The sequence below is a fragment of the Monodelphis domestica genome, chromosome 2, assembly GCF_027887165.1.
Source record: "Monodelphis domestica isolate mMonDom1 chromosome 2, mMonDom1.pri, whole genome shotgun sequence".
Lineage (NCBI taxonomy): Eukaryota > Metazoa > Chordata > Mammalia > Didelphimorphia > Didelphidae > Monodelphis > Monodelphis domestica.
Genome location: NC_077228.1, coordinates 237,949,518 through 237,967,880, shown reverse-complemented (window position 1 = coordinate 237,967,880; position 18,363 = coordinate 237,949,518). Strand labels below are relative to the sequence as shown.

The following is an 18,363-nucleotide window of genomic DNA, read 5'->3' as shown; positions in this document are numbered from 1 at the left end:
AAAAAAAGAGAGGAGAAGAACTTATATGTATAAATTTACTTTTTCTGAGGAGTAAGGAATTGGAATGTGAGGGGATACCCATAATTGGTGAGTAGCTGAATAAGTTAGAGTATATGATTATAATAGGATACTGTTGTGCTGTAAGAAATTACAATTAGGAGGAACTCAGAAAAATCTGGGAAGGCACAAACTGAAGCAGAGTGAAATAAGCAGAACCAGGAGAACACTGTTCAGAGTGACAGGAATTTTTACAATGAACAACTGTGAATAACAGCTATTCTCAGCAATACAAAGATCTAAAACTAGCTGAAAGTTCTCATGATTTTAAAAAAATGCCATCTGTTTCCAGACCAAAGCAAACTTTCTTCACTTTCTTGAATTTTTTTTTAGTTTCCTTCCACAAAAGGATTAACATGGGAAAATGTTTTACATGATTGCACATGTAAAATATATATGAGGCTGCTTACTATCTCAACATGAATATATTGGAAGGGGAAGGAAGAAGGGAAATAATTCAAGACTCCTTGAAAAATGCTAGAAACTGTTTAGTTCAAAAAGTTGAGCACCTCTCAGAAACAGAGATAAATAAGATTAAATAAGCAGAATTTTAGATAGAAATTATGAAGAACTTCTGATGAGTATGAAGAGCTTTAATAAATAATGGAAAATATCACCATTATTGTTCCTACTGTATAAAAAGTAGCAGGGCACAGAGTGCCAGGTAAGACAGTAATCCAGTTCTGGAAGAATATAAAACTTCTTGAAGTTTTTCTTGACGTTGAAGTTTATCTTGAGGACCATTTTTCATTTTGTCTTGGCATCCTCAAGTGCCTTCTATAAAGTCATGTACTTAGAAAGCAAATCATAAATGCTTATTGGGTTAAAGTGGATTAAACTCTCAAATCAAGAAACTTAAACTATAAGGATTTGTCATTTGAAATGGCCTCCATAAACCAAATGTAGTTCTATCACAGATTTGTAAAGAAACTGTTAACAAAAAATAAAGTCTCTTCTTTCTTGGGTTTTTACATCCTTTAAAGAACTGGCAAGAAAGCGACCATTATTTGTCTATCTAGTTCTCTAAGCTTCATTCCACTCAAGTTCATGAATATTGTCCCTTTTATTTGTGAGGGATCACAACGGATCTGAATCATGACTGTAATTAAATTACGCTTAATTTTTTTGAGATTTCCCTAAGTATACAGTTTTTCAGATTATGGGGGAAATGAGTGTTGGCTTAATATTTCCTCATTTTTCACTTAAGGAGTTGTTCAATTGTGTCCAACTCTTTGTGGTCCCTTGGACCATAACTATTCATAGGATTTTCTTGACAAAGAAAATGATTTTTCCCACTTTCCTATTTCCTATTTTCCTTTCTGGTGAGTTAAAGCCAACTGAAGTTAAGTCACTTACCTATGGTCATACAACTAGTAGGTATCTGAGATGGGATATGAACTCATCTTCCTGACTCCCGACCCATTGCTCTATCCACTGAGTTATCTAGCTATAAGCAGAGTTCTGTTTTTGTTTTTTGAGCTAGCATTTATATAGTGCTTAAAGATTTACAAAGTACTTTGTAAATTTCTCTTCCCAGGAGGCAGATGCTATTATTATCATTTTACAGATGAGGAAACTGAGGCCAATAGCAGTCAAGTGATTTGCTCAGTCACACTGCTATTAAGTATCTAAAGCTAGATATGAAATCAGGTCTTCCTGACTTCAGGCTCAGCACCCATTCAGCTGCCTCTGACTCAAGGTTATAAATGTAGGTTTATAAAAAAGCAAGTGATCATCAGCATGAATTTGAAAAACTAATATCCTTTTCTGCAAGTGGCATTCAGGTATAGGCAGAGTTCCTTTCTTAAAATATAAAAAAATAAGAAAAGTGAATTAGAGAGGATATAGACCTAACTTAACTAACCTCTAGAGAAGGCAAAAAGTATAGAAAAACAAATAAGCCAAATGCCATCTACTTTATTAATTATTGCTTTAGAATTCATTGTAATTCTTAACAGTCTCTTTTATGTTTACTTTCTTCATTTGTAAAATCCTGATTCTGTGAAACAATAAAGAGAAGGCAGAGAAACACAGTGGAAATACTTGGAATTATAAAAATGCAGTCTTGGACTGAAATGCTGTCTCTGACACCAAGTGTCTGTGAACTCATAGAAGTCACTTAATCTCATTTTTAAGTAGGGATAATAATATTTGCACTATCTACACCTCAAAGGCCTGTTGAGAAGAAAGCACTTTATAAAACAGAATAAGCTGCAGAAATGTGAGTTCTTCACACTGAAAAATTGCAACAAACTTCAGTATTGTAGGAAGAAAGATAAATACTGAAACAGATACCATGTATTTTCATTCTACTCATTAAGTGACTCTTCCCAAATATTACTTAATGCTTAGAAAACCAAAATGAAATATTCTATTGTGTAAGGGGACATAGTTATATACACAGCATTTCTTCCTACAGATAGATGCCCACGTCAAGTCTATTAAAATTGTGTTTTGTCTATCCCCTTCTATAAGGTCCCTATTACAATGTACAACTTTTCCTATGTTCTTTTCCCATATGAGAAAGGAGCACTGGCAAAATCTAAGTTGACTTCACAATAATTAGCAAGAACTTGAGAAGTCTGGAGTAGGCAGGGCCTCTGATCATACCAGTTTCTCTTAAAACATTGTTGCTCTACTGGCTAATCATGTTTCTCCACATCTATTTAAACTCCTTATGGCATAGATATAAATAAGAATCTCACTGGAAAAGCTCCATTGAGAAGCTGTAAATCAGCTGACTGTCTAATATAATTGACAGATATATTTTACTGCCAATCACTCATCACAAGTGCCAACTCTATTCAAGTGCTGTATTTCACTGTAAAGACTCCCTGTGAAACTACACAGCCAGAACATGAACTATTTTATACTAGCTTACCTAGAATTTTCAAATATGGGGATACTCCAAATTATGAACACCTAATTTGGAAATAATTTGCACTCATACTACTTACCTCACATGAACCTAAAAGACTATTCTAGTCAGAAACTGATCTGCCTTAGGAAAAGAGTTCTAATTGATTTTATTATTTTTGTTTTATTTGTCATGGGACAAAAGTACAGTTTTCTACTATTTTTCTGAACGTATCCAGTGTTTTAACCTTGTTACAAATAAAATAGGTAGGCTAGCCTTAAAAATGAACCACTATTTACAAAACGGTTCCTAGGGAAAATTAATTATACTACCTACTTACAAATGAGATTTTTTATAACACAATCTGTTCTTAAGTTGAATACTGTCTATATCAAGATGTTGGTTAATTAACTATATCCATTCCAATCTCTTGATGTTACTTTAATATTAGAGACTCATGAACAGTTGTTAAGGAATACACATGCTATATGCAATACATTGTTAGATTCCCAAAGAATATAGTCTCAAAGTTATATGATAGGGTAACCTAAGCTAGTCAAGACGATGCAAATAGAAACTAAGTTTGGAACCTACCAATTGCTACCCAAAAGGCAAAAATAATTCAGTGGGATCTAAAGATATGATCATATTCCAAGACTTTTGGGCTCTTTTATTTTTTCTAGTATAGTTGACTACATAAGACAGAAAAAATTAACAGCTCTTTTTACTCATTCAAGTGAAAAAAAAAGTGCTTCTCTTTCCAAATATATTTCCACTACCAAAACTTTAAAGGTTGAGATTTTTTTTTTAACCATTTACTAGCCAAACTTGACTCAAAGAACTTATCAGTCTCTGTTCAAATCAATAGCTCAGGTACATACAATCATTACCAAACCAAGAAAAATTTCAACCACCACTTCCTTGCACCCATATATTACAATACCCTCGGGATAATTTAACACATTCCAAAAGAAATTCTATAGCTATGAGGGATATAATGCCACTTAATGACATCTTAGTTTTTTTCTTAAACAAGATGTGTGGAGTGGAATTTGGGGGCTCAAACCCCCCAGAAATCACTCTAATGAGCAGGCAGGAGACTTGATAAGATGTTGACAGAGAAAAGCGGCTTTATTCAGTGATAACAGTGAACAACGGGGAAGGAAAGAAGGGGAGGAGAAGAGAAGAAAAAAGGGATTCTACCCACACAAGCTGCTTTTCTCTGACCTTCATTCACATAGATGGGGGCTCATTCGGGATTCTAGAATGATAGAAGTGCTTCAGTTTATCCATATGGGCAAAATTGAAGCCATCTGTATAAGCATACAGAACATACCTAAAAAAACCCTGCAAGCAAAGGAGCAGATAGGGGCTAATAGATGTGAGAGAAAAGATTCAAGTCAACAGATCCATGGAGACGGAGACCATTCATTTGTGTATCAGGGAGAGTGGGAAGGTGTACCCCACTTTTTTTAAGCTTGTGTGAATGAAGGTCAGAGAAAAGCAACTGAGTAAAAAGCAGTGCAGTGCCTGTGTATGCATGTGACTTTAAGAAAAAGAAATAAGTTAGAGATGAGTCAGGAGAAAGTAGATTTCTAATTAGGAAGTTTGAGTTGAAAGTAGAATTAATAAAACTAGGTGAAGTAAGAGAATAAAGTTGAACTTCCAGATTGGAAAGGGGAAATCCCTCAACTTTGAATACCAGGTAGAAAGATTCAACAAGTATGATTAGATAATCTGAGCTAGAGATCTTGTCAGAGTCCTGTGTATGGTCTCGCTGAAGTGAAGTTTTCAGGGTGTTTCCAGTTTCCTATAAAAGATACAAGACAGATTAAAGCTGTACCTGAGCTGGTTAGTGAGGTTGTGATCCAGAAAGGAGTATTGATCTGAGCTGAGATAGCAGCAAGTGGAGATCAATAATTGCTGGATCTGAGTTAATTGGCAAGATCAAGGTGATGCAAAAGAGTTAAGCTCTTTGTATAAACACAGGACCTCTTCGTTCCAAGGTGCTTGGGAAGATTAGCAGGAGTAGGAGACATCCTGGACTAGTCTTGAGCTTAAGGCCTTGCAAGTTGAGGTAGAATTAAGGAAAGCAAGATACTTAGATTCTGAAAGAGAAAAGAGAAAAGCCTTTTTATTTTTGAAAAGTGGCAAGAAAATGGCAAGCGATATGGCTTCTGGACAGTTTGCTAAATTAAGCTGTGGCAAGAAAGCAAGATTAGAAATTTCAAGACAGAGACATGGGGCAGAAATCACAACCTTATAAGAAAAAGCAACAGAAGTCCACACTAGAGGAAACTGATCCCCATATGAGGGAAGTAAACAGAATTCCTAAGGAGAGTCCTTTAGGGATTAAATTGAAAACTTGGAACCATTATCCTTAGAATACTGTTGTTTTTAGTGGGCAGGACTAGTGATTGACACACTGACCCATATGGCTAAAATTTGGATCCAGTGAGAGCAGAAATTTGACTTTTAACCAGAAAAAATTTATGCTGCACTATGGCAGCTGGATACAGAAACTCTGGTGATAAAAAAAAAAGGGCAGAAGGAAACAGAGCAGTGGCTGTAACAGTTACTGTAGCAGAGAAGGAAAAGGAATCACATGAAGAGATAGAGAAGACTTGGGATCCACTCAAATTTCTTCTGTCCCAGTATTTAGTTTCTCCTGCTCCCCAGTTGCCACTTGCTCCTCCTATTCCTCCTGTGCCGGCACTGGCAACCCAAATAGAGCCAGAGTCAGTAGCAGTGCCTCCTGTGGCACCTATAGTTTCATTGGCTCCCCCACTGCCAAAACCTGAAGAAGAAGCAGCAGCAGTAGCTATTCCTCTGCCAGACCATTATGAATATGTGAACAGAAAAGTTGAGGTTATTAGAGGACCAGATAAATCTCCCTTTTGGAGGACATGCTAAGCAGTATCCACTCAAAATAGTGCCAGGAGGATGGGAGCTAGGATAAATTAGTGCCCCTCTCAGTGTCTCTGAGGTTCGGAACTTTAAAAGAAACATGAAAATTCTATTAGAAGATCCTGATTTCTATTAGAAGATTTCTGAGCAAGTTGATAAATTCTTCAGGTCAAATTTATATTCATGACCAGAGATGATAGCAATTTTGAAGCAGGTATTCACTGAGGAAGAAGAGAGGACATTTTTGTCCTAGGTAAGCAGCTTGTGTGGGCAGAATCCCTTTTCCTTCCCTTTCCCTCTCATCCTCTGTTTTCTCCAAATAAAGCAACTTTTCCTCTGCCAGAATTTTATCAAGTTTCCTGTCTGCTCATTAGAGTGATTTCTAGGGGTATGAGCCCCCCAAACTTCTATTCCACACACAAGGAAGTATTATTTTTTAAGTTATACCATTTAAAAAGGAAGGAGGAGGGATGTGTATACACTAGAATAACTCCTATTCCAAAAACCCTGTCTATGGAGATTTTAATTGGGTCTTTAAAATTAAAGGGCTAAAACGAATTTTGAAAAAAGCAGTTTGTACTGGCAGTTTTGAAGATGCAGTTGAAAAATGTTTGTGAGATGATTCTTCTATGTAGTTAGGAAGAGAGTATGTGTTTCATCTGAGAATTTATGGAGAAGACCAAAAGGAAAAAGGTTAAAAGAAACATTTTCCTTGTTAAACTTTTTTAATAATAAAAGTGATTTAATGAAAAGCTTGAGAAAAACTGAAAAGATGTTTCCAATAATGGCCAACAACTTATTTCCTGAGATATAGAATTTATTTTTTTTCTTAAGAAAAACCATGAAGAAAACTGAGATGTTAACTTAGTATACAGAGTAAGCTGAATAATTTGGGGATGGTGTTTTCCAGACAATGAACTGGAGTTATCTACAGTTATACTGACAATGGTAACTTTAATTATGACCTTTTTTATAGCCAAAATATTGTTAATAGAATTTGTCATTATGTTTAATTAAAACATAATTTTTCATAAATTGCATGTAGTTATGGTTATGGAGAAATAAGAGTAGGGAAAGGAGTTTTTCCAGTTTATTTTGTAGAGAGACATTAACATTTAATGAACTATAGTTGGTGCTTGAGCTATTTAATGAAAGGACTGTAACTTTATTAATGATAAGTACATGATCCAAACATATCCATGGATAGATTACTCCAGAGCTCAGAGACTAAAAATGAATAAAGTTGTAGGCTGAGGGATTAACATAAAAGGAAAGCTGGCCAGATTCCATTTAATACCAGTACATGCAAGGGATTGTTTCCTCAACAACCTGCTAGGGATAGAGTCCTAAATCTTGGCTTTTAAAATATTTTTTAGTTAACTCTTTTTATAAAGATTTTCTCTTTTAATTGCAAAGTTTGTTATTGGACTACTGACAATGACACTGTATGTTAATTACTTAGCTTGGTCTTTTTAGCTTGCTAAATATAAATTAGATATTATTGTTGCTTTTTAAGATCCCAATATTTAAAGTATTGTGATGTTTTTTAACTGGAAACTTACATGGGTATCTGCTAATGTTAAGAATAGACAGAGCAGAGGGCAGCTAGGTGGCTCAGTGGTTAGAGAGCCAGGCCTAGAGATGAGAGGTCTTAAGTTCAAATCTGGACTCAGACACTTCCTAGCTGTGTGACTGAGCAAGTCATTTCATTCCTATTTGTCTAATTTCTTCACCTTTAAAATAAGGATTATAATAGCATCTTTCTTATAGGGTTGTTTATTCGGATCAAATGAGATAACAATAATGTAGCAACTGGGACACAAATATATAAATATTAGCAATTATTATTATTATTATTATTTGTAAAGGTCCTTTATAGTTCTAAATCTATGATTCCATGATAATACCAAATTCTAAGCATAGGAAAAGAAGAAAATTTATTTTCTGTTACAATAGCCAAAATATTATAAATGGCATTATTATATTTATGTTTTATTATAGATTCCTTTCGTTATAAACTAAATATGTTTAGAAATTTTTATGTTTATTCAAAAAAGAATAATTACTAATATAAAGGAGATTTATTCAGTTTATTAAATAATATTTAATGACCTTGGGAGAGACTACAATATTGTTAATGAGCATAAATTATCTTAGCATAATGTCAGGCATATAGTAAGTGTTTAGTATTTATTATCCAAGTATCCAAACATACCTGTGGTTCACACTAGAACTAGGAAGGATAAAAGTAAATAAGAGAATGAATCAAGTAGCAAGTTAAGGGAGATATTTCAAATGAGGCTGCTAGATCCCACTTAACCTTGAGTAGCATACATCTCTTTACATGTATCACACTAGCAAAACATTTGCCTTAATCTACTCACCTGAATGTCAGCCAATAGTTCCTGTTTCCGGCGACGGATGTTCTCCAGTTCCTGACGTTCTTGTAGGGACAGGTCGCCAGGAACTAAAAAAGAAAGAGAAAATATTATTACTCCTTTTTCTCTTAAAAAGTGTGTTTGACTTTAAATTTAGAGGGCAGATAATGGAGGATTACCCATAAAGTAATGGATTCGAAAAGAAGCCCTCAATAAATAGACTTGAAATACAGACAGATCTGATGACCTCTCTTCTGAGAGAAAAGTTCTCTAAGAGTTCTTTTCCATGAGGATGGAAAACTGGAAGAGAGAAAGCTATTCTGTAATAAGAACTCTTGGAGGAAGAAATAATATGAACTCTTAGCTCCACCTCAGATCTTCTCTAAAAGAATGACCTTGAAACTTTTTATTAATAAGTACTCTAACAGTGACTAGTAGATCCACTTAATTGATGATTTGCTTTACATCCTTTGGAGAAGTCTAGAATAGGAACAATCATTAAGCCAAGCATGATATGCTAACCCAGAAAATACCAATAAATATACCTGATTTAGAGAGACACATACTCAATATGGTTCCTTCTAATTTGCCTGAGTAATCAACTTTCTACAGCCTTCACATGTCAGATAAATTTCAACTTCTAATTTGAACTATTTGAAGTCACAATTATGGAAGTATACAAGAGAAGTAAAATGTGTAAGATATGTAAGATTTTGTGTTTGCTTCTGCAGCACATATACTAAAAAGATATGTAAGATATTTTTGAAAAGCCAAACAGCTTTTATTAAATAAAAGTTATAGAATGAAATAAAAAATGGAATCCATTTTGTTGCATATAAGGAATACATTTGATAATGCCAATCTTAGACAAATCAAACTATATAAATTGGAGTATTTTCTTAGTCTGAATTCTGATACTGAAAGAATTTTGCTCCAAAACATTCCTATATATGTAGCAGATAGAAGATTTTCATGTAGCCTGATTCTGATGATGATCAGTGTATACTGGATGCTTACAAAAGTCTTACTGACATTCATCACATTTTTAAATTTTTCTTAGCACTATGAATCTTCTGATATTGAGGAAGATTTGAGTGCCCATTTGAAGGCTTTCCCACAATGGAAATATGCAGTGACAATTCAAATAATGCAACCACTTCTGAGAATTCATTAGTTTCACTAATTGAGACCTAGTTTTATACATTCCAAAGATCCTCTGAGAAAAGAATCCCAGAAGCACCAGAAGGAAAGTACATATACTGACAGGATAACAGTAATTTTCCTTGATCCTTTTTGTCACTACTTTTTGGAGGAAGCTATACTAGGATTCTGATGCAGAATTACAAAATTCTTTCAGAGCAGGAAGGAACATTAAAAAAATACTTTGTGGTTATAAAATAATTTGCCTTACAGTAAGACAATAAAGTCAGGTTGCATAGACACAGCTAAATTAATGAACTTTGCCCACAGACTGAATGAGAAGGAACAAAAACAAAGAATTCATAATAAACTGATGCCATCTGGAATAATCAACTTTATAATTCTAAACAGGAAAATATAAATTGATGCTTTCCCTTTAAAATATAAGTGTCCACTACCAGAGTGGGGGAGTTCATATGTGATAATTTAATAGTTTATAGGTGATAAATTCTTCAAAGGTCAAATAGTTTCTGTATTGTAAAACCAATTCCTCCCCAAATGACAAGAGAATATAAAGCTTGTTCCATCAAGGTGAAAAATGGAGAGTGATCTAAAGAGACTAATGTGGGTAGACTAGCAATTCCTTAATGAACTTAAATTTTTTTTAGGCTATGAAGAAAAGATAGGAGTAAGGGCAGGTAAGTAGGGCATTAACACAAAAATATGCTAACAAATACTAAGCTAAGATTAGTGAGGAAAGCTTAGGATAATGAATATAAACGTGAATAAAAATCATTAAGACATTATGTACAAAGTATTGTGCTATGTATGAGGATATACAAACAAAAACAAGAGAATATTTGATCTCAAAGAACTTGTATTCTAATATAACAAAAACAATTGGTGTCAGTCACAAGTCAGTAAAACAGTTAACAAAAACTACCAGGAAAAGAAGCACTCTATTCAATAATACCCATGGAGAAAACCAAATAGCAGTTTGGTTTAGATTATAACATATATCACAATAAGCTTTAAATCGATTAGCAACTGAAACAATTATACATTTAGAACAAAAAGACACCTCAGTGATAGTTATATGAATATGAAATGATTCAGAGGGAATTAAGTAGAATCCAAATATAAATAATTTTTATGATAATATAAACAAAAAAATTGTAACTTTAATGTATAACCTTGGCCAGGACGAAGAGATGAGGTAGTATCTCTTTTGCTGAAGTAATACATTTTGGTGCTATGAATACAGAAGGGCAGCTAGGTGGCCTAGTGTGCCTGGAGTCAGAAAGACTCATCTCAGTTCAAATTTTACCTCAGACACTTACTAGCTGTGTGACCCTGGGCAAGTCACTTGCCTCAGTTTCCTTATCTGTAAAATGAGCTGGAGAAGGAAATGTGAAACCACTGCAATATCTTTGCCAAGAAAATCCCAATGGGTCAAAAAGACTGAAAAACAACTGAACAGTGGCAAATAGGTACAGAATATGCCTGTTAAAACAGTCAACAAGTTAGTTGATTCTGCTTAACTCTACTTTGTTTTTAAGGAAGGATCTTTTAGGGCAGAGGAGGGGGAGTGACTGTGATGTAAAACAAAGAGTTATGAAGACCTAAGTTCAAACCCAACCTTCTCACACATTAATTTAAAAAAGATAATAATTGTAAAGTGCTTAGCACAGTGCCTGGCACAGTGTTAATGTTAGCGTATTACTATATATACATACACACATATAATGTACATATATTTATTGTACATATAGAATATATGTGAATTAATCTAACAGTCTTTGAGGAAGCAGCATGCATACTAGGTGTCAAGGACCAAACAACCATCAAGATTAACTACACCTGAATGGTTACTCTGCGCCAGATGGCAAAAGAATAAGTAACTCAACCCTGCCCTCCAACCCCTAGAATCCCATGGTTCAGTCACCAGGAATCTACTAAAATCTTAGCCTTAAAGTAACTGCAGAAGATACAAGGTTTTCTCCATGATTCTCTTCACCCTAACCCTAGTAAAACGGAGACAAGCTACAAAAAAAGATCCATTATTACACTCAAGGCTCTTTCCTCTCCACCCACCCACCCCATCATTGCATCATTGTCAGGGAATAGGAAAAGGACTAGGTAAGCCTGGCTTGAAGAATTAGTTACTGTTAAAGGTTGATTACCAGGTTTCTTGATAAGATTATATGGGGGCCATTTCAATATCAGCCCCCTCTCCACTGCTTTCCAGGGTTCCAATTTAATGAAGGGGATTGAAGGGATTGAAGCAACAAGGGACCATTGTACTTTGAATAGAAAAGCCCAACAAGAGAAGCTTTTAAAAATGTATTTAAATGTTGCTTTGCAGATTTTAACACTCCACAGAAACTCAAAGCTGAAATGTGTTCCATCTATTGTATAAAAAGGATAGTCTTAAAGGGACAGCATCATCTTTCTGTGCAAAGAGATGAACAAAGATCCTAAGTAGAGAGATGAAATGCTTCTGTTTAGACCACTGATAAAAGCAAATACCCTATATTTTCATATCAAATTTAAAAAGCCAGTTATGAATGCAGATCATACTCAACCTAAAAACTCTGGGCTGCTGGCCAGAATGTAAGCTAAGACAAAAGAAACCCTCTTTCATCAACATAAAAATCAAGGATTGTGGGTAACAGATATGTTTTAGGACCCTGACAATTCTCCTTCAGGCTACATCATGCTGTTTCAGTTAAGACCTTTACTTTTTTTTAATGCCACAACCAAAACCTCATCTATTCATATTCATAAGTGCTGTTATTGAGGTTTGGGTCCTTCATTGGTTTCACTGGGAGGAAATGGGATTTCAATGGCAGGAAATGAGGTTGTAATTAAAGACTGAATGGTAAGGTTAAGAAAAAGTTTGATATAGAATTATGAGAACAGTTCTGAAACAGATGTCTACAGAACTGTCTTATCTATTCAAAATACTCTATTTGTATTCTCTGACCACCACCAAGGCCAAGGAAGTCAATCTTTACAATACAATTCATTCCTCTAGCTTTTTTCAAACTAAATACAAATTACCATCTTTAAATTGTAGAATAGATGGGTTAAAATGTGTGATCAGTTTTGTGACTCATATGTTCTGCTTAGTTCATAATAACCTACAGTTCCACCAGCAATGTAATAGAATACAATTTCACTAGTAAATTTAATTATCTTTTGCTACAGTTGCAATTCCAGAGCCTTTATTTACATTCCTATGATTATCAGAAAATATGAAGATCTTTTCTTGAGGTTGTGCCTAGAACACAAACCCGGGGATGGCCAGGTGGCTCCGTGGATAGAGCGCCAAGCCTAGAGATAAGAGGTTCTGGGTTCAAATTTGACCTCAGACATTTCCAAGTTGTATGACTATAAGCAAGTCACTTAACCCCAATTGCCTAGCCCTTGTCATTCTTTTGCCTTGGAATTGATACTTAGTATTGATTATAAGACAAAAGGCAAGGGTTAAAAAAATGAACACAACTCCCCAAATTAAAAATACTCTATTATAAAATTTCTTCTTGGCAATAGATTTTAGATGTGTCATCATCTCCTTCAAGAGGTGGCATTTCCTCAGTTACAGAAGAACTGAAATGGTATAAAGACGCACATTTAGGTTAGTTGTAAGAAATAACTTTTTAAAAAATATATTTATTTTATTTAGGATATTTTCCCATGGTCATATGATTTGTATTCTTTCCCTCCCTTCTTCCCTCCTCCCTCCCATAGCCAAAAAGCAATTCAACTGGGTTTTAAATCAAGACCTATTTCTGTATTATTAATATTTGCAATGGAGTGATCTACATCCCCAATCATATCCTCATCGAACCATGTGATCAAGGAAATGTTTTTTCTTCTGTGTTTCTACTCCCATAGTTCTTTCTCTGGATGTGGATAGTGTTCTTTCTCATAAGTCCCTCAGAATTGTTCTGTATCATTGCACTGCTGCTAGAAGGAGTCCATTACGTACGATTGTGCTACAGTGAATCAGCCTCTGTGTACAATGTTCTCCTGGTTCTGCTCCTTTTGCTCTGCAAAAATTCCTGAAGGTCATTCCAATTCACATGGAATTCCTCCAGTTCATTATTCCTTTTAGCATAATAGCATCCCATCACCACCAGACACCACAATTTGTTCAGCCATTGCCCAATCAAAGGGCATTCCCTGATTTTCCAATTTTTTGCCACCACAAAAAGTGTGGCTATAAATATCTTTGTACACATATTTTTCCTTATGATCTCTTTGGGGTACAGACCCAGCAGTGGTATGTCTGGATCAAAGGACAGGCAGGAATTTAAAGCCCTTTGGGCATAGTTCTAAATTGCCTTCCAAAATGGTTGGATCAATACACAACTCCACCAGCAGTGCATTAGTGTCCCAATTTTGCCACATCCTCTCCAACATTTATTACTTTTCTTTGCTGTCATATTAGCCAGTCTGCTAGGTATCAGGTGGTACCTCAGAGTTGTTTTGATTTGAATTTTTCTAATCATAAGAGATTTAGAACACTTTTTCATGTGCTTATTGATAATTTTGATTTCTTTATCTGAAAATTGGCTATTCATGTCCCTTGCCCATTCATCAATTGGGGAATGGCTTGATTTTTTTGCACAATTGATTTCATTCCTTATATATTTGAGAAATTAGACCTCTGCCAGAGGTTTTTGTTATAAAGATTTTTTCCCAATTTGTTGCTTCCCTTCTAATTTTGGATGCATTGGTTTTATCTATACAAAAACTTCTTAATGTAATCGAAATTATTTATTTTACATTTTGTGATATTCTCTATCTCTAGCTTGGTCTTAAATTCTTTTCTTTCCCATAGATCTGACAGGTATTCTATTCTATGGTCACCTAATTTATTTATAGTTTCCTTCTTTATATTTAAGTTATTTACCCATTCTGAATTTATCTTGGTATAAGGGGTGAGATAATGATGTAGACATAATCTCTCCTATACCATTTTCCAGTTTTCCCAGCAGTTTTTGTTAGACAGTGGGTTCTTGTCTCCAAAGCTGGGATCTTTGGGTTTATTGTTTACTATCTTGCTGAGGACATTTACCCCAATTCAAGAAATAACTTCTTAACAATTAACTGTTACCTTGGAAAGTAGTATATTCCTTCTTAAAAGAGGTCTTCAAGCAAAAGATGAAAAATCACTTACTGGATATGTTATATAGTAAAGGATTCCTTTTGGTATGAGCTGGACTAGATGGGTACAAAGGTGCCTTCAAATTCTAAAATTCAGTGATTTCCCCCAATCTCCTCCTCTCTTCTGGTGTTGCCTCCTTATTCACTTAGGTTAAACACTTCAACATCTCAAATTCAAATAATATAAGATAGAACTAGCAAAACAAAAGAAAGAAATATAATTTCAAGAAATCATTTGAAATTAAACAAAGTAGATTCAGAAAAATACATAAAAGAAACTAAAAATGAGGCAACAGAAGAGAAACCATGTGAAGAAAAAGTTGTAAAACTTTTATAAAGTGGGAGGAAAGACAAAATATAATTGATTTCCCAAGGTTGTTACGCAGTACTATATAAGCATAACATTCTTTCTGAATCATTAAAGGAACAGTGGCTAAAGACTATCAGATATTACAACCAAACACATTTTATCTTCTATTGACTGTGTGCAATAGTGAAGGTAGCAGGCAAATTTTAATACTGTTTATTCTATAGGTAACATTTCTTCTTTGGATTTCCAAAAGAAAGCCACTGAATTTACTAGATATTTTGATGAAGAAAAGAGGGATGCAGTATCTCTATAAATAAGATGTTACCATTATCAGAATTAGAAGATGATGGATAAAATCAGAGATCTTGAAGACAGCCAAGAGGGCATATGAAGTGCAGCCACCCAGCTGAATTCTTTCAACATTCTCCTCCAGTTAATTTGAAAATAAAGCCTGAAATAAAGTTTTGGAGTGAAAGACATCCCCCACTCTCCCCAAGAAACCAAAAAACACTAGGATGAGACATTTTCCAGATGAAGACAACTTAAGGAGTCAGCTAGAGAAGTCTATGGTACTTGAGTAAAGGCCTATCTGGAGTCCAGCAGTTCTGGGAGCTCTCAGTGTAGAGTGTAAAAGAGTTAGACAACTGTCTGCAAAGAGACTACAGGGGGCTGATTGGCAATTCTGCTGCCCATGCATAGTTGTGGGTTGAAGTTCCAGAGTAAAGAGGAATGTCTGTGTTCAGTCACAAGAGATCAGGGGCCCTGGTCATAGTACCAAAGCAAAGAGAAGCCCTAATACTTGTGGCTGCAGAGGACAAGGGATCCTTCTTGGGTAAAGACCAGAGAGCAGTGACCACACATCTCCCAGGATAATACCACTTTTCACCAAAAGAAAATCACCAAAAACTTGCAGACCCCCAGAACCAGTACTGAAAACAGCAGTATGATGCTTTACACTTCCCACTCCAAGTGAACAAAGGCAACTTTAACATAAAGTTCAATGTCAAAAAATAAGCAAACAAAAAAGGAATCTTCTATGGTGGCAGGGAAGACTAAGATAAAATCAGAAGATAGTAACATAAAACAGTTACCCTCCCCCACAAAAAAGTCTCAAAGAAAAATGGTAATTGGACTCAAACCCAATGAGAATTCCTGGAAGCCTTGAAGAAAGAGATAAGAATGGTAGAGGAAAAATTGGAAAAGAAATGAGAATTATGCAAGAAAATTATTAAAAGATAATTAACAGCTTGATAAAAGAGACACATACTAAAGAAAATACCTTAAAAAATAGAATTGCCAAATGGTGAAAGCACAAAAATCCACTGAAGAAAAGAATTTCTTAAAAAGAATTGACCAAGTGGAAATAGAAGTACAAAAGTTCGTCAAAATTTTTTTTTTCTTTATAGCAAAGTGGGTAGGGAGAGGGGAGGTGTTAGTAGACTCAAGTCAGGTATAGAGACAGAAGGTACTGGGTTCAAATCTGACCTTTAATTTGAGCCCAAATATGGATTCAAATCCTAGTTGTGTGGCCCTAAGCAAGATATTTAACCCCCCACTGCCTAGCCTTTATTACTCTTCTGCCTTGGAACCAATATACTGTATTGATTCTAAGATGGAAGGTAGGATCTTAATTTTTAAAAAATTAGAATTGGGCCAGTGGAAGCTAATGACTCCATGGGACATCCAGAAACAATAAAACAAAGTTTAAAAAATGAAAAAAAAAGAAGAAATGTGAAATATCTCAAAAGAAAAACAACTTACCTGGAAAATAAATCAAGGAGAGATAATTTTAAAATTACTGGAATACCTGAAAATCATGATTAAAGAAAGAGCCTTGACATCATCTTTCAAGAAATTATCAAGGAAAACTGCCCTAATATCATAGATCTAGAAGGCAAAATAGAAATGGTTAGAATACAACAATCACTTCCTGAAAGAGATACCAAAATGAAAACTCTCAGGAATGTCAACAAATTCCAGAGCTCTCAGGTCAAAGAGAAAATGCTCCAAGCAGCCAAAACAGAAACAATTCAAATATCATGGATCCACAGTCAAAATCACATAAGATTTAGTGCTTCTTTATTAAAAGATCAGAAGGCTTGTGTTTAAATTTCAAAAAGCAAAAGAGCTGGGATTGTAACCAAGGGTCATCTACAGAGCAAAGCTGAGTATAATCCTTCAGGGAGTTCAGGTGTAGGGTGGAATTGGATATTTAATGAAATAGAGAACTTTTAAGTATTCCTGATGAAAAGACCAGAGCTAAACAGAAAATTTGACATTCACTTAACAAGATTCATAAGAACCATAAAATTGTAAGATGAAAAAGATGAAAAAATAATGATAAGGGACTCAAAAAGTTAAATTATTTACATTCAAACATGTAAAGGTGATATGTACAACTCATAAGAACTTTATCATTATTTAGGCATTTAAAAGTTTACACAAAAAACTTGGGTACAAGTCAACTATGTTGGAAGAAGTTCTCAAAAAAATGAAGGGAGTGAGAAAGAGGGATTCATGAAGAGAAAGAGGGAAGGAGAAGTAGAATAGGGATAATGTTCTCAAATAAAAGGAAAGGAAAAGTTTTTACAATGAAAGGGAAAATAGGGATTGTGGTGGCAGGCAATGCTTGAACTTCTCTCTTGTAGGAATTAGTTCAAAGAGAGAAGAATATACACCCCCCCCTCAAATATGTATAGAAATATAACTTAGTAAGGACCTAGGAAAGGAAGAAAAGATTAGATAAAGAGGAGGGTGAATTAAGAGAGGCAGTTGTTAGAAGCAAAATAGATTTGAGGGACAGGATAAAAAGAGAGACATGAAGAAATAAGAAAATGGGATGAAGGGAAATACACAGTAATCATTACTCTAAATTTCAATGAGATGAGCTCTCCCATAAAATGGAAGCAGAGAATAGAATGGATTAGAAACCAGAATCCAACAATATGTTGTACACAAGAGACATACTTGAAATAGAAAGACATACACAGAGCTGAAATAAAGAACTGAAGCTGAATATAACATGCTTCAGCTGAAGTAAAAAAGGCAAGGATAGCAAGCATGAACTCAGACAAGCAAAAGCAAAAATATATCTGGATTTTTAAAAGTAAGAACAATTATGCTAAAATAATGAATATCAGAAAAATTTACAGCAAGTTTCTCAGAGAAAAACATCATTTCTCAAATATATACTGAGCATAGAGATTAATCAAATTTATAAAATATGAGCAATTTCCCAATTGAAAAATGACAAAGGCTATATAAACAGGCAATTTCCAGAAGAAGAAATCAATGCTATCTATAGTCACATGAAAAAATGCTCTGAATAACTACTGGTTAGAGAAAGGCAAATGAAAACAACTTTGAGGTATCACCTGACACCTTTCAGAAATGACAAATGCTGAAGGGAAAAATAGGTACATTGATGAACTGTGTGACCTGGTCAAACCATTCTGGAGAACAATTTGGCACTATGCCCAAAGAACTATAAACTATGCCTATACCTGTGCACATACATACCATTACTAAGTTTGTATCAA

At 34.7% G+C, this 18,363-nt stretch overlaps 2 protein-coding genes across 6 annotated transcripts in view; both read right to left on the bottom strand.

The window, feature by feature from the left end:
• The window catches only part of USP36 (ubiquitin specific peptidase 36), a 231,280-nt gene that overhangs the window by 3,310 nt on the left and 209,607 nt on the right, over positions 1 to 18,363 (bottom strand). The window contains exons 20-21 of the transcript XR_008916450.1: positions 8,206 to 8,288; positions 4,758 to 5,022 (exon numbers count right to left, since the gene is read on the bottom strand). The gene's annotated coding sequence lies outside the window, so the exon portion shown is untranslated. The remainder of the gene's footprint in view (positions 1 to 4,757; positions 5,023 to 8,205; positions 8,289 to 18,363) is intronic.
• CYTH1 (cytohesin 1) overlaps positions 1 to 18,363 on the bottom strand; it is a 251,399-nt gene that overhangs the window by 90,695 nt on the left and 142,341 nt on the right. For all 5 annotated transcript variants that reach the window (XR_008916451.1, XR_008916453.1, XR_008916454.1 and 2 more), the window contains exon 2: positions 8,206 to 8,288. Coding sequence is in view for 1 of the 5 variants with exons in the window: in XM_056817397.1 (XP_056673375.1) it covers positions 8,206 to 8,288 (83 nt within the window). In the remaining 4 variants the exon portion in view is untranslated. The remainder of the gene's footprint in view (positions 1 to 8,205; positions 8,289 to 18,363) is intronic.